Source organism: Suricata suricatta, chromosome 17, assembly GCF_006229205.1.
Source record: "Suricata suricatta isolate VVHF042 chromosome 17, meerkat_22Aug2017_6uvM2_HiC, whole genome shotgun sequence".
Lineage (NCBI taxonomy): Eukaryota > Metazoa > Chordata > Mammalia > Carnivora > Herpestidae > Suricata > Suricata suricatta.
Genome location: NC_043716.1, coordinates 52,511,972 through 52,536,557, shown reverse-complemented (window position 1 = coordinate 52,536,557; position 24,586 = coordinate 52,511,972). Strand labels below are relative to the sequence as shown.

The 24,586-nt window shown below is 48.4% G+C and overlaps 2 protein-coding genes across 6 annotated transcripts in view; one reads left to right on the top strand and one right to left on the bottom strand.

Annotated features, from left to right (window-relative positions):
- RAB37 (RAB37, member RAS oncogene family) overlaps positions 1 to 24,586 on the bottom strand; it is a 58,298-nt gene that overhangs the window by 20,881 nt on the left and 12,831 nt on the right. The window lies entirely within an intron of this gene.
- Positions 58 to 17,345, top strand: CD300LF (CD300 molecule like family member f). 3 transcript variants are annotated; one of them, XM_029928944.1, is made up of 8 exons: positions 135 to 189; positions 2,688 to 2,982; positions 10,874 to 11,203; positions 12,105 to 12,207; positions 14,423 to 14,535; positions 15,616 to 15,638; positions 15,903 to 16,052; positions 16,466 to 17,345. In XM_029928944.1, exons 2-8 carry the CDS (start codon positions 2,958 to 2,960, stop codon positions 16,619 to 16,621), a joined length of 900 nt encoding a protein of 299 aa, XP_029784804.1. In that variant the 5' UTR covers positions 135 to 189; positions 2,688 to 2,957; the 3' UTR covers positions 16,622 to 17,345. The 3 variants fall into 3 exon arrangements, with proteins under 3 accessions (XP_029784803.1, XP_029784804.1, XP_029784802.1); XM_029928943.1 differs by lacking the exon at positions 2,688 to 2,982 and having other exon boundaries at positions 58 to 189; XM_029928942.1 differs by lacking the exons at positions 135 to 189; positions 2,688 to 2,982 and adding an exon at positions 6,905 to 7,181.

The following is a 24,586-nucleotide window of genomic DNA, read 5'->3' as shown; positions in this document are numbered from 1 at the left end:
TACCTCCTTCCTCTTTTTGCTTATTCACCGGTGGGAAGTGGCCAAAGGAGGAAGTGTGAGAATGAGTGAAAGCAGAAGGGTTGGAAGATGCAGGAGCCGAGACGGAGCTGACTGGCTCCACCAAGGGGGGCCTGGGCAAAGGCAAAATGCCCTTTCTCCTGCTCTTCCTCTTCCTTTTCGGGCTTGCAGGTGAGCGGGGTCTGGGTCTGTCCTAGAGAAGAGCTTTGGGGGCAGGAAGAAAGGGCTGGTGGAGGAAGAAGGGAGCTCAGCAAATGGCCCTGCTGAGAAGAAGCTCCACTTCTAAGTAATTTTTCCAAATAGTGAGTCTGTGTGTGTCGTCTGCTCTACTCCTCTCCCGGGGGTTGCGGTGCCTACCATTGCCAGTGTGGAAATACTAAGGGTGCCTTCATAAAGGAGCCCCTCACAAGGCATAAAAGGCATAATTCCTGACCACCCAGGGGCTGATAACTCCAAATGGACAGACTGATGGGCTCCTCTGGTCCAAGAGAAGTGGAGAAGCGGTGGTTGCTCAGGAGAGCTGGCGAAGGCTTGCTCCTGCACTCTCACCTCTGAGAACGCGTTATGTGGGAGGAAAGAAGTGGGAGTGGAGGGGGCTTCGGAGGAAGGAAAGCGGGGGGTTTGCCACACAGGGAAGGAGAGGTGGTTCTAGGCATTTCGGGTAGAAGGAAACAGCAGAAGTTACTGAGGGGCTGAGACGGAGGGTGGAAGGAAACCGGGAGTTGATGAATATCATTTTGATTGAAAATTAAGCTGGGGAGGGGGGGCACCTGGGTGGCTCCGTTGGTTAAGTGTCCAACTTCGGCTCAGGTCATGATCTCACCGTTTGTGAATTCCAGCCCTGTGTCGGGCTCTGTGCTGACAGCTCAGTGCCTGGAGCCTGCTTTGGATTCTATGTCTCCCTCTCTCTGCCCCTCCCCCACTCAAGCTCTGTCGCTCCCTCTCAAAAATAAGTCAACATTAAAAAAGAGAAAATTAAGGGGGTTTTCTTGACATGGAACCGCTGGAGGCCGCAGGGCTCGGTTTTGGGTTTCTCTTTCTGGAGTCTCTCCCTGGTTGATCTCCTCTGCTCTCTTGGCTTAAATGCCACCTCTACACAGATGGCGTCCAGTCTTGGATCGCTAGCATACATCACTCTGGACCCCAGAATCTTTTAATCAGCTGCCCAGTCAACATCTTCACGAAGATGTTGACATTTCAACTGTGACCTGAGCATATTTCCCCTCCCTTGAATTCCCTTCTCTCCCATCTTTGTGTTTGGCGCTTGGGCAAAATCTGGGGTTATTCATCTCTTCTCTCATATCCCATAACGATCCTTGGCAAATGCAAGCCAGATTAGACTTCTTGCTGTCTTTCCTCTGGTCAAGACCCTCCAATGACCTCCCATCCTACTCAGAGTAAAAATACAGAGTCCTTCCAGAAGCTCAACGGTGCAGCACCTGGTTCTCCCCCCTCCCCCCCTCCCCAATCTCCTTTTCTACTCTGCTCCTTCGGCTCAACCCCCTGCAGCTGCACCGGCCTCTTAGATGTTCTTTGAACAGGCCAGGTATGCTCCTGCCTCAAGCCCTTTGCACTTCCTGTTCTCTCTGCCCAGAACACCCTTCCTCAGATAACCACAGACTCTAATCCCTCACATCCTGCATGTCTTTGATTCTCACCGAGGCCTTCATTGATAACAAACCTCATTACAATTGCATTCCCTTGCATTATCTTCATCTACTGTCTGACTTTTCCTTCCCCCACCTTGAGAAAACTTAAACTTCAGGAAGATGGAGATTTTTGCTCTTGCAACCCTAAGAGCTACAGATTAGACAAAGAGTAAGTATTAGTTGAGTGACTGAATGTATCTCATGGAGAGGGGAAAATATGATTGCTCTACCTCACCCCCCCCCATATTTCTTTTTCATAGCCTTGAACATTCAAGACTCTTTACATTAACTGGAGGGCACATACATTGCTCATGAGAATGTAAAATGGTGCAGCTACTTTGGAAAACAGTTTTATATTCCTCAAAATGTTAAACTTGTGGTTGCCACATGAGCCGGTAATTCTATCCTGGGTGTATACAAATGCAAATGTTCATGGCAACATTATTCATAATTGTTAAAAGCTGGAAACAACATGAGTTAACTCCAACTGATGGATGAATAAATAACATGGGTCATACCCATACAATAGAACATTATTCAGCCATAAAAACAAATGAATACAGATACACGCTATAACACAGATGAAGCTTGAAAACACTGTGGTAGGGGCACCTGGGTGGCTTAGGTGGTTGAGCGTCCAACTCTTGATTTCAGCTCAGGTCATGATCTCATGGTTCCTGAGTTCCAGCCCCACATTGGGCTCCATGTTGAGTATGGGACCTGCTTGGGATTCTCTCTCTCTCTCTCTCTGCCCCTCCCCTGTTTTCTTTCTCTGTAAAGTAAATAAAATGAAAAAGAAAAAAAAAAGGAAAACATGCTAAGTCAAAGAATCCAGATGCAAAAGGCCAAGTATTATATGATTCCCTTCTTATGAAATATCCAAAAATACTAGATTCATAGAGACAGAAAGTAGATTAGTGGCTGCCAGCAGCTGGGGGAGGGGGCGCGAAGGAGGAAGGGAGAGTGGCTGCTAAGAGTAAGGGATTTCCTTTTGGGGAGATAAAAATGTTCTGGAATTAGATGTGGCGCCGGTCGCACAGCTCCGTGAATGCCCTAAGAACCGCTGAGCTGTGGCCTTGAGAAGAGTGAACCGTATGGTACGTGAACCGTCTGTCAAGGAACAGAGGGAAGAATCAGGACTAGTCTCCGGAGAAAAGTTTCCAGGTAGCACGTGGCCTTGTGTGGCTCTGAGGTTCTGGAAGCTGGTATTCACCGCAAGAGAACAGCCCTTTGTGATCTGTGATTCTTTTATGTGGCTGAATTTGATCATCCGCTCCAGCAGTCGGAGAAATGAAAATGATGGCTCCAAGAAATGGTATGTGTGGGGAGGAGGGCAGGGCTAGGTGACCCGACACTGAGAGGCTCGCGGTGGGGGGGGCGGGTAGGTGGTGCTGTAGATGGGGGGCAAGGAGCCTCCCTCTGGGAGGAGACGTCTGAGCAGAGGCCTGGAGGACAAGAGGAGCAGGCGCCTCGGATCGGGGGAGCGGCAGGCTGGAAGTCTGTGAAGGGACACGAGCCTGACCTGGGCCGCTCTGAGGAACAGATGGGCCTGTGGCTTCGTCATGTGCTTCACAACAGCCCCTTGGGGACAGATTGGAAGGAGATCATTGTGTCTGGTGGAAGAATTGTAGGGGACCAAAGTGACGCTTCCAGAACCACAAGGCTGGTCAAGGCAAAGCTGGGGGTGGGTTGTAGGGATGGCGAAGGCAGCCTTTGGGTGTGCCCTTGGGAGGCAAATCGGCAGGGCAGCGAACGCGCACAAAACACTGCTTCTTTCTCTCCCTGACATCGGGCAACAGGAGGTTGGTGAGCAGATGTGAAAGTGGGGCCGGTGTGTGTGTGGGCGTGCACGCACGTGCACGTGCTGGGGTGCATGTGACCAAGGCAGAGTAGGAAGATCAGTTGGAGGCCAGCAGGCACAGCTGTGTGCTAAGCAGGAGCCTGGTGAGTGCCGGGAAGCCCCCTTCATCAGCCTCTTCCACAGAACCCGCCATAGACAGCGACCATTTTACCCCTCACTACTTCCCATTTCTAAAGAGTTCCTTGTTGGGTGCCCAAGTGGCTCGGTCGGTTAAGTATCCGACTTCTACTCAGGTCATGATCTCACTTTTCATAAGTTTGAGCCCACATCTGGTTCTTCCCTGACAGGGTGAATAGAACCTGCTTGGGATTCTGTTTCCCTCTTTCTGCCCCCCTCCTGCTCTCTCTCTCTCTCAAAAATAAACATTAAAAATAGTTTGTTGGGGGCGCCTGGGTGGCTTAGTCGGTTGAGCGTCCTACTTCTGCTCAGGTCATGATCTCACGGTTTGTGAGTTCGAGCCCTGCGTCGGGCTCTGTGCTGACAGCTAGCTCAGAACCGGGAGACTGTCTTCAGATTCTGTGTCTCCCTCTCTCTCTGCCTCTCCCCAGCTCATGCTTCTCTTCAGATTCTGCGTCTCTCTCTTTCTGTTCATGATCTGTCTCTGTCTCTCAAAAATAAACAAACATGAAAAAAATAGTTTACTGTTTTAAGGGCATACAAGAAACAAATACCAGAGCAGAGTTCCCACTAGACTTTCCAGACTTTACTTTCTGTGAGAAAGGAAGGGATTTTTAATTACCCTCTATTTTCAGAGAAAAACTAGCTGCCTTGTCCATCTTCAGCCTCCCCATAAGTGGGGGCAGACAACGGACAGGACTCAGGTGTGCCGGCCCAGAGTGGAGGCTGGCTGATGTCCTGTGCTGTGCTGGCTTTGAGATCCAGGCCTGTCTCTCACTGATGGTGAGCCTGTCACTTTCCCCTGGGGCCTGGCTTCTTCCTCATCTAGGACTACTCTGGATCAGCTAGTCTGTGAGTAACCACGGCTGCTGTGGATGCTGCTCCCTGGGCCTCGGGGGTGCCTTCTGGGTTGGGAGGGTTCAGACAGCAGCGTGAGTGCTTTGCCGAGGTTGGTGCAGGTGGGGGAGCTCGACAGACGGTTCCAGGAAGCGAGCGGAACACACAGTTCAAGAGTCACGTCCAACACCAGTGCTCAGGTGAGACGGGCTAATGCCACCTTATTAGTTTCCTAAGGCAGCTGGACACATTACTGCAAACTTAGTGGCTTCAAACAACACACATTGGGGCGCCTGGGGGGCTCAGTCGGTTGAGCATCTGGCTTCGGCTCAGGTCATGATCTCACGGTCTGTGGGTTCAAGCCCCGCATCAGGCTCTGTGCTGACAGCTCAGAGCCTGGAGCCTGCTTCAGATTCTGTATCTCCCTCTCTCCCTGACCCTCCCCTGCTTGCACTGTCTCTCTCTGTCTCTCAAAAACAAATAAAAGACATAAAAAAGATTTTGGAAAACAACACAAATCTATTTATTTAAAAAAAATTTTAAAGCCACGAGATCATGACCTGAGCCGAAGTTGGACACTTTACTGACTGAGTCACCCAAGTGCCCAAATAACACAAATTTATGTTACGGTCTGGGAGTCAGAGTCTGAAATGGTCAACGGGGCTGCGTTCCTTCGGGTGGCTTTGTGGGGAGAATCAGACTCCTTAACTTTTCCAGAGGCTGCTGCATCCTTGGGGTGCGGCCCCACATCAGTCTTCAGTGTTCTTTCTTCTCTGGCCCTGACCCTCCTGCCTCTCTCTGATAAAGATCTTTAAAAAAATTTTTTTTTAATGTTTATTTTTGAGAGAGACAGAGCATGAGTGGGGGACGGGCAGAGAGAGAGGGAGGGAGACAGAGAATCCGCAGCAGGCACCAGGCTCCAAGCTGTCAGCACAGAGCCCTATGAGGCGTGGGGCTCCAACCCACAAACCGCGAGATCATGACCTGAGCCGGACGCTTAACTGAGCCACCCAAGCGCTCACTCTGATACGGATCTTTGTGATGACATTGGGCCCACTCAGATACTCCAGGGATAATCTCTCATCTAAAGATTCTTTATTTAATCACATCTATAAAGTTCCCTTTTGCCGAGTGAGATTTAACATATTTTACAGGCTCTGGAGATTAGGATGTAGACATTCTTAGGGAGTCATTATTCTACTCACCACGCCATGAAACAGCCCTGTCCAGGCATTATTTCTCCCCCAATCATTTTGAAAGTAATAAATGCTCATTGTTGATACTTAGGGAAGTACAGAAAAGGATGAAGAATTAGGAAAAAAAAAACGTATGTCCCTGATCTTAATGCACAAGGCAATCCAATGTTACGTTTTAAAAATATTATTATTATTATTTGAGAGAGATACAGAGTGCAAGCAGGGGAGGAGCAGCGAGAGGGGGAGACACAGAATCCGAAGCAGGTTCCAGGCTCTGAGCTGTCAGCACAGAGCCTGATTCGGGGCTTCAACCCACGAACCGTGAGATCATGACCTGAGCCGAAGTCGGACAGTTAACTTAGTGAGCCACCCAGGCGGCCCAATCCGGTATTAATTTAATATTTTAGCTTCTTTCCCTTCAACCCTCTTCTCTGGGCATACTTTAAAAGTTAGTTATGATTATACTGTATATGATATTTAAAAATCCATTTTCATTTCATATGAGGATTTTCCACACAGTTAACAGTATTTCTTTCTTTTTTTTTTTTTAAATATTTTTATTTATTTTTGATACAGAGAGAGACAGAGCACGAGAGGGGGAGGGGCAGAGAGAGAAGGAGACACAGAACCGGAAGCAGGCTCCAGGCTCTGAGCTAGCTGTCAGCACAGAGCCTGATGCGGGGCTCGAACCCACTAATGTGAGATCTGACCTGAGCCGAAGTTGGATGCTCAACCGACTGAGCCACCCGGGCGCCCCCAGTTAACAGTATTTCTAAGCAAATTATCAGTGTCTGCATTATATTTTATTTAATATTTATTTTCCAAATCAGTGGATGTAAACCTTGTTTCCTTTATTTTTGCTATTTAAGTAATTATGTAATGAATCTTGGTGCATAAATTTAAAAAAATTCGAATAAAAAAATTTAAGTGATTTATTTGTTTTGAGAGAGAGAGAGAGAGAGAGAGAGAGAGAGACAGAAACAGAAAGTGGGGGGAGGAACAGAGAGAGAGGGAGAGAGAATTCCAAGTAGGTTCTGCACTGTCAGCACAGAGCCCTGCCCGGGGCTCCAACTCACAAACCTTTCATGACTGAGCTGAAATTAAGAGTCGGACGCTTAGCTGATTGAACCACCCATGTGTTTTCCAGATTTTTAAATTGAATTTTAGAGAGCAAGCAAGCAGAGAAGATGGTCAGAGGAAGAGAGAGACAGAATCTTAAGCAGGCCTCAAGCCGAATGTGGGGTTCAATCCCATGACCCTGGGATCAGGACCTGAGCTGAAATCGAGTTGGACGCTCAACTGCGCCCCCCAGTGCATGTATTTTTGTTAGCTTCTCTGTTTCCTGAGGACCAAATCCTAGACACACAACCACTGGAGCAAAGGGCATGATTATTTGCTCCATAACCGCCGTTTTCCTTTCTGTGATGGTTGAACTGGTTACGGCCCTGCCGACAGCTTCCGTGAGTATCTGCGTCTTCACGCCACATCACTCATGTCAGCGAGGTAGGGTTCACAAAACCTTGGTTGGTTTTAAATGTGAAAATGACATCACTTTAAAATATTTTCATTTGCAAAAAAAAAAAGTTTTCTTTTGCTAGATTATTTAAATTGAACATTTCCAATTTTACTATCCAGCTGAATTTCCTCTTTGTGACTTGCCTTTTCTTGCCCCTTATCAGTTGTTTTTTAAAATAATGTTTACTTATTTCTGAGAGGGGATCTGAAGTGGGCTCTGTGCTGGCAGCAGACAGCCCGATGGGGGCTCGAACTCTTGAACCATGAGATCATGACCTGAGCCGAAGTCAGATGCTTCACTGACTGAGCCACTCAGGCCCTCCTCCCCTTATCAGTTTTCTTCTTCTTTTTTTAAAAATAAATTTTTAACATTTATTTATTTTTGAGAGACAGATAGAGACAGATAATGAGGGGAGGGGCAGAGAGAGAGGGACACACAGAATTGGAAGCAGGCTTCAGGCTCTGAGCTAGCTGTCAGCACAGAGCCTGATGTGGGGTTTGAACCCACGAACGTGAGATCATGACCTGAGCCAAAGTCGAATGCTCAACCTACTGTGCCACCCAGGCGCCCCTCTCTCTGTCTCTTGATAATAAATAAATATTAAAAATCTTTTTAACAAATAAATAAGCATTTTTTAAAAAGTTGGTAACAGGAGCCCCACAAGAAAAATGTAACACAGAAAGTTTTACAATAAAGGCACATCGTTAACATGTACGTTTAGGAAGCAGGTGCGTCTTCCTATGGGCTTGAGGGAAACCATCAGGATTCAAGGCATACGGAAAAACTCATCACGATGGTCACAGTGCGAAGGGTCAGCACTAACTGCCCGCAGACCATAAGTGAATTGCTTTTCCCTCTGATGTCTCACCTCCTCCTCAGTCCTTCTCAGATTTTCTTCTCTTACCCTTGCCTGAGGCTCTCCATGCCTCTGACTCCTGTCTCGCCTATCCTGCAGGATAGAACCGCCTACAATTTACTCTAGGTTCACGATACTCCCCAGCTTCCAAAGGGAGGGCCAGGGGAGCAGAAGTGAGCGACATTAGGGTCCCTGTTTTGGTTTGGTTTTAATGGGAGAAATGACAACGAAGCAGAATGATCTGGCAAAGAGGAGAAACTGGTTGGTGCCGGAGAGGGAAATTGCTGGAGGGATACAGCTCGGAGTAGACAAGATGCACGTGTAAGTTGAGGATTGGTGTCGCTGGCACCGTGGAAGGTCTGGTGTCACAGGTGGGAGTGAGGATGGGGGAGCGTGGAGGTGCACAAAGAGGGACCGGCCATCCTCTAGGAGGGCGGAGGAGTAAATGGATGGTGGCATCACAGGTGGCCCGAGGTCCCGGTGTGGTTGTGAGCTTTCCCTCCGGCAGGTTCAGCTGTGCGGGGCGGGCATGGATTGGGCAGGGGAGCAGCGTCTGAGCTGAGCCGGGAGCGAGAGGCCTGGGGGAAGCATAGGCAGTGAGGACAGCGATGGCAAATGTCCAGTGGGGAGGGGCAGCTTGGTGTCCAGAGGAAGAGAAAGAAGCTGATGTGGCTCAATCATGGCGAGTGACAGGGACAATGGCCTGAGATGACCAGGGACCAGACAGTGCAGAGCTTTCCAGGGCCTAGTTAATTCTATGGCATTTTTTTTTTCTAGATGTGATGGGAGGTCTTTGGAAGGTGTTAAGCAGGGAAGGGACTTACCCCAATTAGGGTTTTTTGTTGTTGTTTATTTACTCTTTTTTGAGAGAGACAGAGTATGAGTGGCGGAAGAACAGAGAGGGAGGTACAGAATCTGAAGCAGGATCCAGGCTCTGAGCTGTCAGCACAGAGCCTGACCTGGGACTCGAAATCATAAGCCATGAGATCATGACCTGAGCTGAAGTTGGACGCTTCACCCACTGAACCACCCAGGCACCCCTCAATTTAGGTTTTTAAAGATCACCTTGGGAGCGCCTGCGTGGCTCAGTCGGTTGAGTGTCAGACTTTGGCTCAGGTCATGATCTCACGGTTTGTGGGTTTGAGCCCGGCATCGGGCTCTGTGCTGACAGCTCAGAGCCTGGAGCTGCTTCAGGTTCTGTACCTTCCTCTCTCTCTGACCCTCCCCTGCTTGCACTGTCTCTCAAAAATAAAATAAAGACATTTAAAAAAAAGTTTATCTATTCTATAGAGAGAGGAGAGAGAGCACATGTTTGGTTAAGTGAGGGAGGGGCAGAGGGAGAGGGAGAGAGACTCCCAAACAGGCTTGAAGCCATCAGCGCAGTGCCTGATGCTGAGTTCAGGCTCATGAGCAGTGAGATCATGGCCTGAGCCAAAACCAAGAGTCAGACGCTCAACCAACTGAGCCACACAGGTGCCTCTTTTGCTTCTAAAAAATTTATTATTATTATTTTTAATGCTTACTTATTTTTGAGAGAGAGAGAGAGATAAGCATGAGCTGGGGAGGGGCAGAGAGAGAGGGAGACACAGAATCTGAAAATAGTCTCCCGGTTCTGAGCTAGCTGTCAGCACAGAGCCTGACATGGGGCTCAAACCCACAAACCGTGAGACCATGACCTGAGCTGAAGTCTGACGCTCATCCGACTGAGCCTTCCAGGTGCCCCACCTTATCAGTTTTCTAAATGGAGTCTTAATGTTTATCTTTCATATGTTTGTTTATTTTATTTTATTTTATTTTATTTTATTTTATTTTATTTTATTTTATTTTATTTTATTTTAGAGAAAAAGAGAGCACGCAAGCAGGGGACAGGGGCAGAGGGAGAGAGAATCTTAAGCAGGCTCCATGCTCAATGTGGGCTGATGAGGGCTGATGAGGGGCTTGATCCCACCATACTGGGATCATGACCCAAGTTGAAATCAAGAGTTGGATGCTCAACTGACTAAGCCACCCAAACGCGCCTATAGATTCTTTAAAACAAATGACAATTAATCCTTTTCTACATTATTTGTTCTAACTATTTCTTGCAGTCTATTCTTTGCCTCCATTCAGTCTTTCTTGTGGTATGTCCAAGTGTTACATTTATATATGTCAAATTTACTGACTCTTCTGTGATGAAAATTTAATTAAAACTTTTTTTATGTTTATTTATTATTGAGACAGAAACAGAGCATGAATGGGGGAGGGGCAGAGATAGAGGGAGAGACAGAGTCTGAAGCAGGCTCTAGGCTCTGAGCTGTCAGCACAGAGCCTGACACGGGGCTTGAACCCACAAACCACAAGATCGTGACCTGAGCCGAAGTTGGCTGCTTAACCGAAGGAGCCACCCAGACGCCCCAAGCCAGTGTTTAAAAAAGGAGAAGTTCCATATAAAATCCAGATTCCTGGTTATTCTAGAAAAATGAAAAGGTCTGAAACCACAGACCTTGCATGAGAACAGTAGGCTGAAGTGGACTGGGGTCTTGCCTTTCCTTGGGTCGTTTGCTTTCCAGATGGCCACGGGACTATAAAAAGCTAAGCTGTCATTGCTCAGTGTCAACATTTTTGATTCTTTGAGATCTGTAGTTGTGCTCTTAGGTGATTTCTATGATGGATTTGACCCAGTGGAGTTTTGGGGGACAAAGGTCTGTCTTGTGGAAGGTCTATTCCTTCTTTGACTGTTATTCAACTCGTCGGGCACTTGGGTTTACTGGAATTATTTGTGATGCAGGAGGCTGTGGCGCTTCTTCAGTGGTGGTGACAGGCACATGGATTTGTGTTTTCCAGGCTCATCTCCCATCTCGGGTCCAGTAGCAGTCAGAGGCCTGGTGGGGGGCTCACTGACTGTGCAGTGTCACTATGAACCTGGGTGGGAGACCTACAAGAAGTGGTGGTGTCGAGGAGCCAAGTGGAGTAAATGTCACATCCTTGTTAAAACCAACGGATCAGAGCAGGAAGCAAAGAATAACCAAGTGTCCATCCAGGACAACCAGAAAAACTACACATTTACTGTGACCATGGAGAAGCTCAAGGAAACTGATGCAGATACTTACTGGTGTGGGATTGAGAGATCTGTAACTGACCTTGGGGTCAGTGTCAAAGTGACCATCGACCCAGGTAATAGTATGTGTAAGTGTGGCTTTGTGTCTTCAGGGCCTGCTCAGTTCTGGGCTCTGAGGTTCCTCTCCAGGGATGTCAGTGTCACTCAGAGTGAACAGTCACATACGGTGGTTGAGTTCTGAGTTCTCCTAGAACCTGACTGACCCCTTGGGGTTGTGGAATGGACAGGGCTTCTCTTAGATGCTCTCATGGCTCCCAGCACTTCCTCCAGGACAAGATCAAGATTTTCTGGGCACGTGTTTCTCTGCACAGTGCAGTGCCTGGGTCTATTGTCCACAGAGGTCAAGGTGATGGTCTCAGTTTCAGCCCATGGGCCAAAGGGACCTTCTCCCGTGGAACCCAGAGATCCCAATCCCTGCCAATGCTTTCCTGGACCTTTGCCACGTGTCCCTGCTCTTCCTGGAGTTTGAGGCCAGGACTTCATAGAGGCTGTTCCCACCCCCCTTTTCTATATCCAGTCTCGGGGGAAGGGGCCCAGCACAGTCATGGTGCTGTGAGGCTTCCTGAGGTCCAGAATGGCCTCCATAGTGAAAAGGCTGTTTAATTCTGCTCCTGTCCTTTTTGAATAAATAAAACTGGGGAAGACATTGGCAAAGGCTTTGTCATAAGCAGTGGGAGTGTTTAAAGTCCAGCTGAACTCCAGCTGCCTTTGTCCTAAGGTAACACGAGGCCCCCTCTAATCCTTCCAGGGCCTGCTCGACATCCTCCCTGGACCTGTACCCAGTCCTGCCTGCCTCTGAGGCTGAGTATCCTAGCAGTCAGGGAGATATAAGCGGTCTAGGCTCTAGGCCCTTCCCTTCTCATGGCCCAGCTCCAGGCTCCCCCTGGGCTCGGAGCCATGTGCAGGGCTGTGGCCAGGTTAGCAGGCTGAACAGTGTATTATCTGGTCTATGCCTAGCACCAACTACAGTGCCCACCACCACTTCGAACGCCCAAATGTCCACAGCACCAGCAGAGACCAAAGGCCCCCCGACTATGAGCAGCCATCACTCCAGTGCCAGGTAAGCCAGCTCCGGTGTGCTGTTTCCTGTGGTCAACTTGGTCCAAACTCCTCCAACGGGGAGGTGGTACCCTCTGCAGTCCCAGGTGCCAGCCAGAGCTTATCCCCCAGACCCTTAACCTCCTTTGAGAAGGCAAGGATGCCAAGGGCTCTTCCCACTTGCTGCCAGCAGCCCCCCCACCACTGTCCTTGGAGTCCCCCAGATCCTTCATCTTGAAATTCAGTACAGTTTGTAGATGTGTTGGTGCATCTCTTCATCTATCTCATTTCTACTGAGTTAACTTCTACGTGGCCAGCCCCTTGTTGAGCTCTGCAGGCACAGATGTGGAGCATCCCCTGAGGACCTCAGAGTGCAGGTGGGGGATTGATGAGCAGGCAGTCAGTGCACGTGGCATGGACAATGTGCATGTGGGCATGGGCATTGCAGGGCCGCAAGATGGCTTTTGGTCCAAAGGCTGTGAGAACGGTGAGGGCTTGGGGACATCTGGTTTCCCCTAATCATGATTATGGCAAGAACAGTGGTATTGGCGATTTGCTCCATCTCGAGAGTACCTGACAGCTCATGGAGGGCTTTCCTGTCCATTGTCTCTTAATTCTTTGACCCTACTTCATGAGGAGGAGTAGGCAGATACAAATGTTCCCATTTTATAGAGGAAGAAACAGTCTCTCCTATGCTTCTTAGTACCCTGCCTGGACAATGCAGCCAAAGTGGCTTTCTAGAAGTTGAGAGGTCTCTTTCCATTTCCTCCTATGCCCTCTTCACTATGTTTCTAGATCTGCTGTGATCTTCTTTGGCTGGGCCTTCCCCTAGAATACCATTGGGAGGTCTCCAATCTGTCTACTCCCACCCGGAATCCCTTTACTTTCTCTTTCCTGTTTGCCTTCTGTTTCAAAAGTTTCTTTCTACTACCCTACTTTTAATAAGTAATAGCTAACAGGTGCCTGGGTGGTTAAGCATCCGATTCTTGGTTTCTGCTCAGGTCATGATCCCGTATGTGTGAGATCAAGCCCTGCGAGGGGCTCTGAGCTGACAGCATGGGGTCTGCTTGGGATTCCCTCTCTCCGCCCCTCCCCCACTCATTCTCTCTCTCTCTCTCTCTCTCTCTCTCTCTCTCTCTCTCTCTCTCTCAAAATAAAAAAATACATAAACTTTAAAAAAACATTAACTAAGGAGCTTCCTCATTTTACGTATCAAAGCTGTATATAAGCACCAATTACGGTCTTTGATAAGAATGAGATGGGTTCATTCATTTATTTGTTTATTCAACAAATAATTATTGAGCCCCTGCTCATGCCTATTAGTATTTTGGGGAATGCAAGAAGATACTAGGATGAACAAAATAAATAAGCTGTCTGCCCCCACCCACGTACTTACAGTCAGGAGATAATTAATGTGCCAGATGGAGCTCATTAACTAATTGATCTATGAATTCATTCTACAAATTCTGTGACTAGTGATGAATAAGAGATAGTCTTTGTATGACTTTGCTCAGGGGGCCACGACAAAGCACCGTATCCCGGGCCACTGAAACAACACACATTTACTTTCATGCTGTTCTGGAGGCCAGAAGGATGAGATCGAGGTTTCTCAGGGTTGGCCTCTTCTTCGGGCTCAAAGGGAGAAGCGGTCCCAGGCCAATCTCCCAGCTTCTGGTGTTTGCCAGCCATCTAGGGGGGCTCCCCGGCTTGTGGCAGCATTACCCCAATTCCTGCCTCTGTTTTCACAGGGCCTTCCTGTGAGTACTTGCGTGTGGCTAGATTTCCCTTTTGTAAGGACACCAGCCATTGACTAAGGCCTCATCCTGAACCAGTCTGACCTCACCTTGACTTGATTACATCTGCAAAGATCTTATTTCCAAACAGATCACCTTCACAGGTTGTGAATGAACATGAACTGTGGGGAGGTGGGGCACTATTTAATCCAGTACAGCAGGACAAGTGTAGGGGCAGGGAGAACTTTCCAGTCTGTTGCCATATAGTTTCCATAAGGTGTCTAGACCCACTGAAACCAACCCTCTTCTCCTTAGAAAAAATTTTTTTCTATTCTTTTTTTTTTCCTACCACTTCTGAGGGTGCTCAGGCGTGGGATTTCCAGGCTGGAAATCACAGGCTTCCAGGTCAAAATATGTGCGGCCCTCGTGGCTTCTAGGTGGCCGGAGCAAGACCCGGAAGCAGGAGGCAGGCTGGGGTGCATGGTGCCTTTCTGTTGTTTCCAGGGCTGACTCCATTAACCTCAGCATCCTGCTTCCCCTCATCTTTGGCGTGTTGCTGCTTCTCCTGGTGGCGGCCTCGCTCTTGGCTTTGAGAATGATGAAGCAGCAGAAGAAAGGTGATCAGAAACAGCCGCTGGTGCTGAGCTGGGGCTGGGCTGGGGGGCTGGGCTGGGGGAGCTGATGGCTGGCTGTGCCTCCACATTCTCAGGGTAAATGCACCCCTCCCCTCTCAGAGCGCGCTAGGACCCAAACCCTCCCCAGGGTGCTCTCCAGTCCCACCTCTCCCATCACAGCCTGGGGACCCTAGTAGTCAAGGAGGAGGGGGGCCCCACTGCCCTTCTCCCAGATGTATGTCTGGGGCCTAAGTTCTAAGTACTTTCTGTGCTCCTCAGTATCTGGGTTTTTGAAACTAAGAACCAAGAGAAAAGAAATTCTTGGTTTTTTGTTGCCTCTAATGGGGGTAGGATGGGATGGAAGGGGGGGAACAGGAGTAGAGGCCAAGGGGCAGAGAGAAACAGGACCGAGAGCACTGAAAGCTGGTCCATAAGGTTCTGACCTAGCTCCTGCACCCCACTTGAAGGGCAGCCTACACGGGGCACCTGTGTGCTAGGCAGAGACAAGCAACCGGAAATGCAAGGAAGGGATGGGCTCAGCTGCGCAGCAGCTCCCAGCCCACCCGAAGACTAACTGGAATTGGGAGGGACATAGGAAAGGAGACAGACCTAAATCAAGGGCCATGGAAATGGGGAGGGAGGGATTCGGCACCCTGGGTAGCCGGGAAGGCAGGAGTGACTTTGAGTGGACTGTCGAATGATGACTCAGGTGGAGACATGGGGCATTTGGGGCAGGACTTCAGGCAGAAGTTACATGTGCCTGCAATTGTTCAGCAGGAAACTTAACCACAGGGGTGCCGAGGGTTGGCAGGGGCGCCAGATCACCTGCTGGCCGTTCCTCCATGTGGGGAAGATGGGCGAGGTCTCCTTCTTTCTCAGGTGGAGAAGTGGCGGCTCAGAGAGGTGAAGTGACCAATGTCACAGAGTGTGTTATCTGAGGAGTCAGAATCAGAACCAGATCTCATGTTTCTGAGTCTGTGGAGCCTAATCCACCTCTTTCCTTCCAGATTTCTCTTCCCCACACCTGGGAGCCGTGTGAGTCTCGGGATGGGCTTTCTAATTTTGATTGTTTTTGTCTTTTAGCTGCTGAGCCATCCCCAGAGAAGGTAAGAGATTTTTCTGGGTCAGACCAGAGACACCAGATAGTGCCTTTCTCTCTTTGCTCATTTTCCCGAGAGCACTGAGGTGCAAACCTATCAGACAAACCGTGTCTGTGCTCACGGCCCAGCTACAGAGCCTGGGAGGCTGGGAGGTGGATGCGGGAAACAGGTGGGGGCGGGAAGCGGGTGGGCGTGGGGGGTGCAGAGGAGGCTGGGAGAGGGGGGCCAGGGAAGCAGAGGCCCTATATTCTTCTGTGCTTCCTTTCTTAGGTGCTCCAGCCCCCAGAGGGGGACCTTTGCTATGCAAACCTGACCTTGCAGCCAACCGGAACCTCCCACGGCTCCTCCCAGAAGAAGGTCTGCACAAAGTCGTCCTCCTCTGACCTGGAAAACCAGCAGGAAGTGGATTATGTCACCATGGTGTGTACATGAGGCTGCTGTGGGCCTTGGAGCCAGAGAGGCTCTCTCCCGCCCATGCGGGCATAAAGGAGGAGGGGTGGGTGCTGGGCAAAGCCACAGCCATTGAAAGACTTGCCTGTGGAGCTCCCCCCCCATCTCCCCACCCCCCGACTTTTGGCCATTGGGAGCATCTCCTCAGCACTAGAGGACCCAGAGTCCTATCAGACATGGCTCTCATGCTGGGAGGCGGAGACCCAGACAGGCCAAGTGACCTGGAATTTGGAGTCGAGGGAGGGTCTTCTGCTGTGGCGGGAGCCCAGGGAGCTGGCAGAGGGAAGGTGACAGGAGCCGGAGGGTCTGGGAGTTCCCCCACCTCCATCCGTGGGCATAACCTCCTGCCTGCCTCTCTGACCCCTTGGGCATCTTTATTCCAGGCCCCCTTTCCAAAGGAGAACGTTTCCTACGCAGCTCTGTCTTGGGAGTTTCTGGATCAGGAACCAACCTACAGCAACACAGACGTCTTCTTCACCCATGTTCCCAGCAGGAACCATGAGGAGCCCATAAGATACAGCACCGTCAGGAGGCCTTAGCCTGAGCTCCAAGCTCCCCTCTCCAACCCCACACAAGGCCTGTGAGCATGTTCCTGCTTCGTCTGCTTTCTGTCCCCAGTCGCTTCACAGGGACCACATGGGGACTGAAGCGTCAGCCTGGTCCAGCTAGTGTCTCACTCAGTTCCATCTGGGGTTGGGGCCTGGTCTCAAGGGGCTTTCAAGAGGTAGACAGGAGTCTGTCTCTATCCCTTTTTCTCTCACACGGCTTGGGAGGGGCTTAGAGATAGGCTCTGGAGCTGCCAAGGGAGCAATAAAGATAATGATAATAGTAATAATTAACCTTTATTTATTGCCTATCACATATGGTGGGGTGAATAATGGCCCCCCAAGTTATCTGTGTCCTCGTCCCCAGAACCTGGGAACTTGGCAAAGGAGATACATGGATGTGTGAAGTTGAGGATTTTGAGATAGGGAGAATATTCTGGATTATCCAGATGGGCCCTAAAAACAATCACAAGGCTCCTTGTAAAAGGGAGGCAAGAAGGTCACAAGAAGAGAAGGCAGCAGATGATGGAAGCAGAGATTGGAGAGATGTGGCCAGCAGGCTCCGGGAGCCAGAAAGGGCAAGCGATGGATTCTCCACTGGAGCCTCTAGAAGGAACCAGCCTGTCAACACCCTGACTTTATAGTCCAGTGAAGCAGACTTTGTATTGCTGGCCTCCAGAATTGTAAGAGAATAAATTGGTATTGTGTTAACAAGTCAGTAAATGTGTGGTGATTTGTTACAGCAGCAACAGGAAACAAACATGATCCGTGGCAGGTGCCTTCCCTAAAGGCTTTACCCGCGGTAACTAGTTTTGAGTCCTCACAACAACCCTATGAGGGCACCTTTATTATTGCTCCCATTTTATGGATGAGGAGTCGAGGTTCAGTGACTTGCCAATTTTTATTGCTAGCAAGCGGATGAGTTGAAATTTGAACTTGGGTATTTTGGCTCCTGGGTCTGGAGTCTGGGCCACTATCCTGCACCGTGTGTGTGTGAACTACTCAGACAGTTACAGTGGGCGAGTATTTACGGGTGCCGGACTTCCCGTCTCTAACTAGAGTTCTGGCCGCCCTCCCTCCAGACTATGTCCTGAATCCCAGCGTGGCTCATGGTCTCCATGGTTACCAGCTGAGTCCAAGCAACCATCCAGTCCCTTGCCTGCCATCCCTCTTTCCTTCTCAGCCCCAGAGTCCATTCTCCTCCCAGCAGCCAGAGTGATCTTTTTATTTTATTTATTTTAATATAGTGGTTGAGCTCATTTATTTATTAAAAAAAACTTTAATGTTTATTTATTAAATTTTAAAAAATGTTTATTTATTTATTTTTTAACATTTATTTATTATTGAGAGATAGAGACAGAACATGGTGGGGGAGGGGCAGGGAGAGGGGGAGACACAGAATCCAAAGTAGGCAGGCTCTGAGTTATCAGCACAGAGCCCGACGTGGGGCTTGAACCTATGAACTGACAGGTTATGACCTGAGCTGAAGTCGGGTGCTTAACTGACTGAGTAACCCAGGTGCCCTGCTGTTTGTTTATTTTTGAGAGAGAGTGCAAGTTGGGGAGGGGCAGAGAGAGAGGGAGACAGAGGATCTGAAGTTGGCTCCACACTGACAGCAGAGAGCCTGATTCGGGGCCCAAACTCATGAACCATGAGATCATGACCTGAGCCAAAGTCAGACACTTAACCGACTGAGCCTCCCAGGTGCCCCTGAGTGATCTTTTTAAAGCATGGACTTAGTCACTCATTGTTTTTCTGGTGGCTTCTTCTGCAGCCCAGGAGATCCCGGGGGTGCACAGGTCCCTGCCTGTCTCTAGGACCCCAGTTCCAGCCACTGTCTTTCTGACAAGATGAAGCTTGCTCTTTTCTCAGGGCATTGACACTTGCTGTATCTTCTTTCTGGAATGTTCTTCCCACAGATATGTGACTAGTTAAGCTTCTTCTTTCTTTTTTTTTAATGTTTAGGTGGAGAGAGAGAGAGAAAGCGAGCAAGCACGCAGGTTGGGAGTGGGGAGGGGGAGAGAGAGAGAGAGAGAGAGAGAATCCCAAGATAGAGAGAATCCCAACTAAGCTCTGTGCTGAGTCTTGATCCCATGAACCATGAGATCATGACCTGAGCCGAAATCAAGAGTGGGGCGCTTAAACGACTGAGCCACTGGGGCGCCCCAGATTAGTTAGCTTCTTCGCACCATCACATCTTAGCTCACATTGTCCCCTGGTCTCGCATTGTCAGAGCAGCCTTCTCTGACCACCTAACGGTGGGAGTCTCTGCCATCACCTTCAATTTCTCCCCGTGGCCCTGTTTCACCTCCTTCATCGCAGGTGCTGGTGTATGAACTTCATTATTGGCACATGGGTTTATTGTTTGTCCCTCTCGGCTAGGCTGTCGGCTGCCTGAAGGTGAGGATTTTGTCTCATTCACTGCTGTATCCTCCGTGCATAGTTTTCAGGTCTCATACATGGTGGGTTCTTGAATGTTTCTATGTTGCCTTGAATGCATAAATAATGCGATGGTCCGGACATGGGAACAAAGGGCAAGCTTTCAGGGCAGGGACACAGGTATCTGTCATTCTAGGACGGGGTTGCTGGGCCACCTGGGCAACCCAAGGAATTTCAGGATCCAACTCCTAGAAGCGTGAAGTAGAGAGATTTCTTTCACCCTCCTGAAGCCAGAGGAAAGAGGATTCCCCATGATTCCTCCTGACTGGAGGACGAAGGTCTGTTACTTCACTTAGGTCTCTTTTGGTGGAGGCTGAGATGAAGCATCAGGGAAGGGAGTCACGGCTTGGGAAGAAATGATGAGCTGTGCCTGGGGTTACAGGCAGGTACCCCCAAAGGTACAGGGGCCATAGAAGTGTTTAGGGGCCCCTATTAATGTGACCTGGGGTTGCCTGACTTCCCACAACCACAGATGCCCCAGGAAGTATGGGGGAGGTGGACTTGGTGGATGCCCATACCAGCATGTGTGGCTCTCTGCTCCTGTTCCCATCCCCTGAAAGATGACTGGATTCCTTAGAACCTCAAGAGCTGTACCATCCTGGGGAAATTTGCAGAGCCTGGGCAAAATTAGATATTACTGGGCTGGCCATTGAAGCTAGTTGGGTCAGTGACACTGTTTTTGACCCAGTCTATTTTAATGTCTTTATTTATTTAGAGACAGCGCAAGTGGGGGAAGGGCAGAGAGGGAGACCCAGAATCTGAAGCAGGCTTGAGGCTCTGAGCTGTCAGCACAGAGCCCAACGTGGGACTCGAACTCACTATCCACGAGATCATAACCTGAGCCGAAGTTAGAGGCTTAACCAGCTAAGCCACCCAGGCGCCTCTGACCCCAGCCTATTTTGAGATTCACAGAGCAAGAAGTGCCTCCAGAGGGATTTTTAAGTGAAAGAGTTCAAACCAGAGCAAACCCAGAGCGAGTCAAAGTATAAGAAGAACAGAGAGCCTTGGGCCAGTGCATCACTGTGCCATTTTAGCAACTGTGCATAATGTGGTTTTATTGCTGAGTTTTTAAGCAGTCAGCACCCCAACAGAACTTACACATATATGGTTATTCTGGGTAGTGAGGCATTCATCTTTTCTGGTCATTTCTCACAGACACCAGTTAGTGAGCTCACACTTCTGACAGATCTAGAAACGCAGGGAAGGTTAGAATTCAGCTTAGTTTGGTTTGGCTGGAGAAGTCTGGTTGCTTCTGCCTTTACCTAGGCGGTAGATAGGGGCTGGACATGGAAAGTTTTGTCAGCCTAGCTCAGCTGAGGAAAGGTAAATCCACTTAGAAAGGCAGATCGACTCTGATCACTTTTAATTGCCTTATTCAAGCTTCTGAAAAGGTGTCTGTTGGAGTTATTGCTGGAGATCATGTTTTTATCTGAAATTCCAGCCATCTGGGTTGGTGGCTGTCTGAGAAAGGACCTTCTCATGTCCTGAGACATGGGGTTGGCTAGCTCATGACATCTGTGAAAGCTGTCCTGTCTAGTCTACATTCTGCAGCTGACTGGTGGTCCTCATGGGAAACATTTAGGTTCTTGGGGTTTGGGTCATGATTGCAAGGATCTGCCCTGCCTGCAGCCCAATTTTTTCAAGCTTGAACTGACATTTAGACAGTGCTTGGGGAAGTACTTGGGGTGGGGGAAAGGGGAGGCAAACACACGCAAGAGGTTTGAAAGGAAACCGTTTCATAATGTTTATAGATTGGTATCTTGGTGTTGTCTCAGTCATATCCGGCTGCTCCTTAAAGAATTTGCTAAGGCAGATTTTGGGTGTTGGACTAGCGCCTTTACTGTAAGTGTGAGGAAGTTCAGATATAGTTCCTCTGGTTTGAGTGACAGCGACATTTGCCATTTTTGCTGTATGGTTTCCAGGAAAGCACACTCTGTTAAGACACATTCCAAGATATTTAGCCACTCAGCTTTGACTGAGTGCCTAATTATTTATAGCCTGTTCTAAAGTTGCTGGGGATTCTCTCTGTTGGTTTTTAAATTATTAATGTTTAAAGATTCTACAACTTATAGGGTTTGGACAGTCTCCTTTTGAGAACTATATGCGTATTACTGACTTTCAGAAGAGGCAGCCCTTTTGAGAGTAGACCGAGGAAGAAAAATATACTAGTCTGGTAACTTTCAAAATACACGATAGGGGAGCACATGGGGGGCTCTGTGGTTAAGTGTCTGACTTTGGCTCAGGTTATGTTCTCACGGTTCATGGGTTTGAACCCCAAGTTGGGCTCTGTGTTGACAGCTCGGAGCCTGTAGCCTGCTTTGGATTCTATGCCTCCCTCTCTCTCTGTCCCTCCCCTGCTCATGCCCTTTCTCTCTCTCAAAAATAAATAAACATTAAAAAACCACCCCCCCGCTCCTAAATACATGATTAGGATAATTGTTGGATTGAAGTGAGGCTGAAGCCTACATTTCTTTGACACCTTGAGAGTTAAATTCATAGTTACTTAGCCTTGGAAAGACCAGACTGCTGGAATCTGTAGATATCACGTACTAACAATTTTTTCTAGATTGGGAGGGACTGTTGTGGTCAGCCTTTTATTTACTGAGTAGGTACAGTCGTTTCCAATGCAAATGGAACTGATAGTTGGTTGAATCATTGAAACTGTAGGTTAAGTCAGAGAATTGTAAAAGAAATATACGCTTTCTTTAAGGGACTTCATTCTACTCTAGATATCTAAATGTGTAGTAATTTGCTAGTGTTCTGATGTAAACCTAAGTCTTTTCTTTGTTTACTATGAGTCTCCCGAAAGAAGGGTTCTCGGCTGTTTCTGCACAATGTGTTGTATTGCCCTGGAGTCCTGGTTCCAGTTTCTCTGACACAGAGCAGCACATTCCAGACATTTAGGAAGCAATTGGATTGCAAAACCTTTCTTCATTTTAATGTTTTTCCTCCCCATATTTTATAATTTTCTCACTCATTCCTAATTTGGTGGCATTTTTTGGACAGCATTTTAAAAATTTTTTAATGTTTTATTTTATTTTGATACAGAGAGAGACAGAACATGAGAGGGGCAGGGGCGGAGAGAGAAGGAGACACAGAATCGGAAGCAGGCTCCAGGCTCTGAGCTAGCTGTCAGCACAGAGCCCGATGTGGGGCTCGAACCCAGGAACGTGAGATCTGACCTGAGCCAAAGTCAGAGGCTTAACCGACTGAGCCACCCAGGCGACCCTTGACAGCATTTTTTAAAATGACATGCTTTTATTGAGTCTTTCCAAAGCATTCAATCTAGTTTTTGTATAAAGAGCCGTATTTTTTTTTTCCTCACACTCATTTCACTGGTCAGTATCTTTCTGTTTACATTTTTAATTGACTAGTTTATAAATGGATTAGTTAGCTGACATACTTATAAATAAAGTGTATGATCGACTAAGAGACTGAAGGGTTTTGACTAATCTAATACATTGGGTAAGAGAGAGTTTGGTGAAGAAAGTTTCTACTAAAGTGTCTGTTATGACTCTAATTTTATAAAAGAAAGGACATTTGAGCTAAGCCAGAATAGTGGGCAGGCTCCCAAGAAAGGACAACGGATAGCTTTCTGCCAATATGGTTTAGGCCGTGTGTGTGTGTGTGTGTGTGTGTGTGTGTGTGTAATTGCCTACAAATTGACTGATACTGTGTCCAGGGTAGTACTCGCATGTGGGCTAAGGGCTGGCAGCCACTGATCTCATTCTCTGGACATGAACTCTCTCTGCTACATTCCTGGGGGTGTGGCCCAAGGTTCCCCCAAAGCCCCTAGTAATTCTACTTGTCTGGATGTTGACTAAGGTTGTTGTTTAGGAGGGCCCCATGGCCCTACATCAGTTGGGAAGAGGGCTCCTTGACTCAGTCAGATTTCCCCTAATCAGCACAACCCATCTCCCATAGCAGCCCACTGTGACCACGAGCTCACATGGCCCTATCTTTAGGGTATGTGGTTCTTGCAACAAGAAAGGGTGATTGACTCGGTTCCGCTAAAGGAATCACTGAGGGTAGGTTCAGAATTAGGAGGGGGTTAAGGCTTCGTTCCTAAGGGTCACAAGTAAAGAAGAAACATTTTAAAGTTTTGTGTCATAGAAAATCTACTACAGCAAAGAGGAGGTGTTTACTGCAGGTTCCAGAATAAAAATTCCATTCTGGGGTTTTCTCCCACATCCCTCCCTACCACCCGCCTGTCTTTCATGATACAAACCCACATGTCTTCAATTCTGTCTTTTATTAGCCTATTGCTTCATTTTAAGTTATAAAGTATTTGATGCATCTATATAATGCGTGTATGTGTTATAAAAGGTAAAGAAACAAACACCCATGTCCCCGCCTCCCTACTGAAGAAATGGTAGCTCATTATTTGCCTTCTTTTTCTTCTTCCAAGGAGGAAAGCAAGCATACCTTACCTTAGTCCTAAGCATTAGGTAGCATTGGGGTCCCACACAGCCCTTGATCCACTCTCTTTGCCTTCATGTTAATTAGCAAGGCAGTCAGGTGAGCTGGTCTGAATTATGTAGTATTCTGCACTAAACTAACAAATTGATGCCACTTTTCTTATTTTAACATTATTTTTCTCCCCCAATAAAACCAATGCCCAATTGTGCCTTTGTGTTATTTAAGAATCTGGCAATTGGTTTGCTATTCCGAAAGCAGCCACGTAGAGTATCCTTCTGGCATTCCCAGAATGCCCAGCAGGACGCTGCCCTCTGTCAAGGATGGTGAGAGTTTCTGTGACGAAGGAGCAGAAGGTCTTAGCTCCTGGTCTCAGCCATCGTGCCCAGTGCCAGCCCTCTGATCATTGGAAAGAGTTGCAAAAGTTCAGATGATGACTTCATTTCAAAAATTCACACAGCCTTTGCAAGATTAAGAGCAAGCCAGAAAAGCAGAAGGACTAAACCCCAGAGCCCTTGTGATCTCCCACCAAGTCCTGGCAAGTGAAAGTAGAGCTGATTGGAGAGGTAAAATGTTCTATCCTAAAGCACAGTGAGACCTGAGAACAGAAGAGGGAGAAATTGGAGGTAAAGTGAAGGGAAGTCTTCCCCGGAGTGTCGTTGGTGTCAGTAAGTCTAGGCTTGCTTTCCTGGGGTTGCTACCCTGTAGTTGGGTTTGGTGGAGGCAAATCCCCAGGAGGTAAAGTTGTTTGGCTCCTCTGCCCCTGAGACCCAATTAATGGTGACTCACCGCAGTAAGCCTACTTTCCAATGGCATCTGGGCAGGTCTGGTGGCAGAGTCTTGAATCTGCATTGCAAATGAATGTCCCCTACTGCCATTGACTCTGCTTTAGTGTTTGTCCTGGGCTAGGCTGAAATGGTCACCAGGGCTGCGCTAGGATGGCAGGAAGTCAGCATCAGAAGGGACAGCTTCTAGTTCAAGCCTTACTTTCCCTGAGAGTCTCGGGGGTCCAGGGAGGGCCATGCCAGCATGCTAATGGGAAAGAGTTCAAGGTTCTGGGGTTAGACACCCTGGGGGTGGGATTCTGTCTTTTACTAACTTGCT

What these genes read in the sequence shown, in the direction of transcription:
- CD300LF (XM_029928942.1), top strand. Translation starts at nt 7,064, where the DNA reads ATGATTATTTGCTCCATAACCGCCGTTTTCCTTTCTGTGATGGTTGAA. An exon ending in ACATCACTCATGTCAGCGAG is followed by an intron (nt 7,182 to 10,873) that starts GTAGGGTTCACA and finishes TGTGTTTTCCAG; the next exon opens with GCTCATCTCCCATCTCGGGT. An exon ending in GATGAAGCAGCAGAAGAAAG is followed by an intron (nt 14,536 to 15,615) that starts GTGATCAGAAAC and finishes TTTGTCTTTTAG; the next exon opens with CTGCTGAGCCATCCCCAGAG.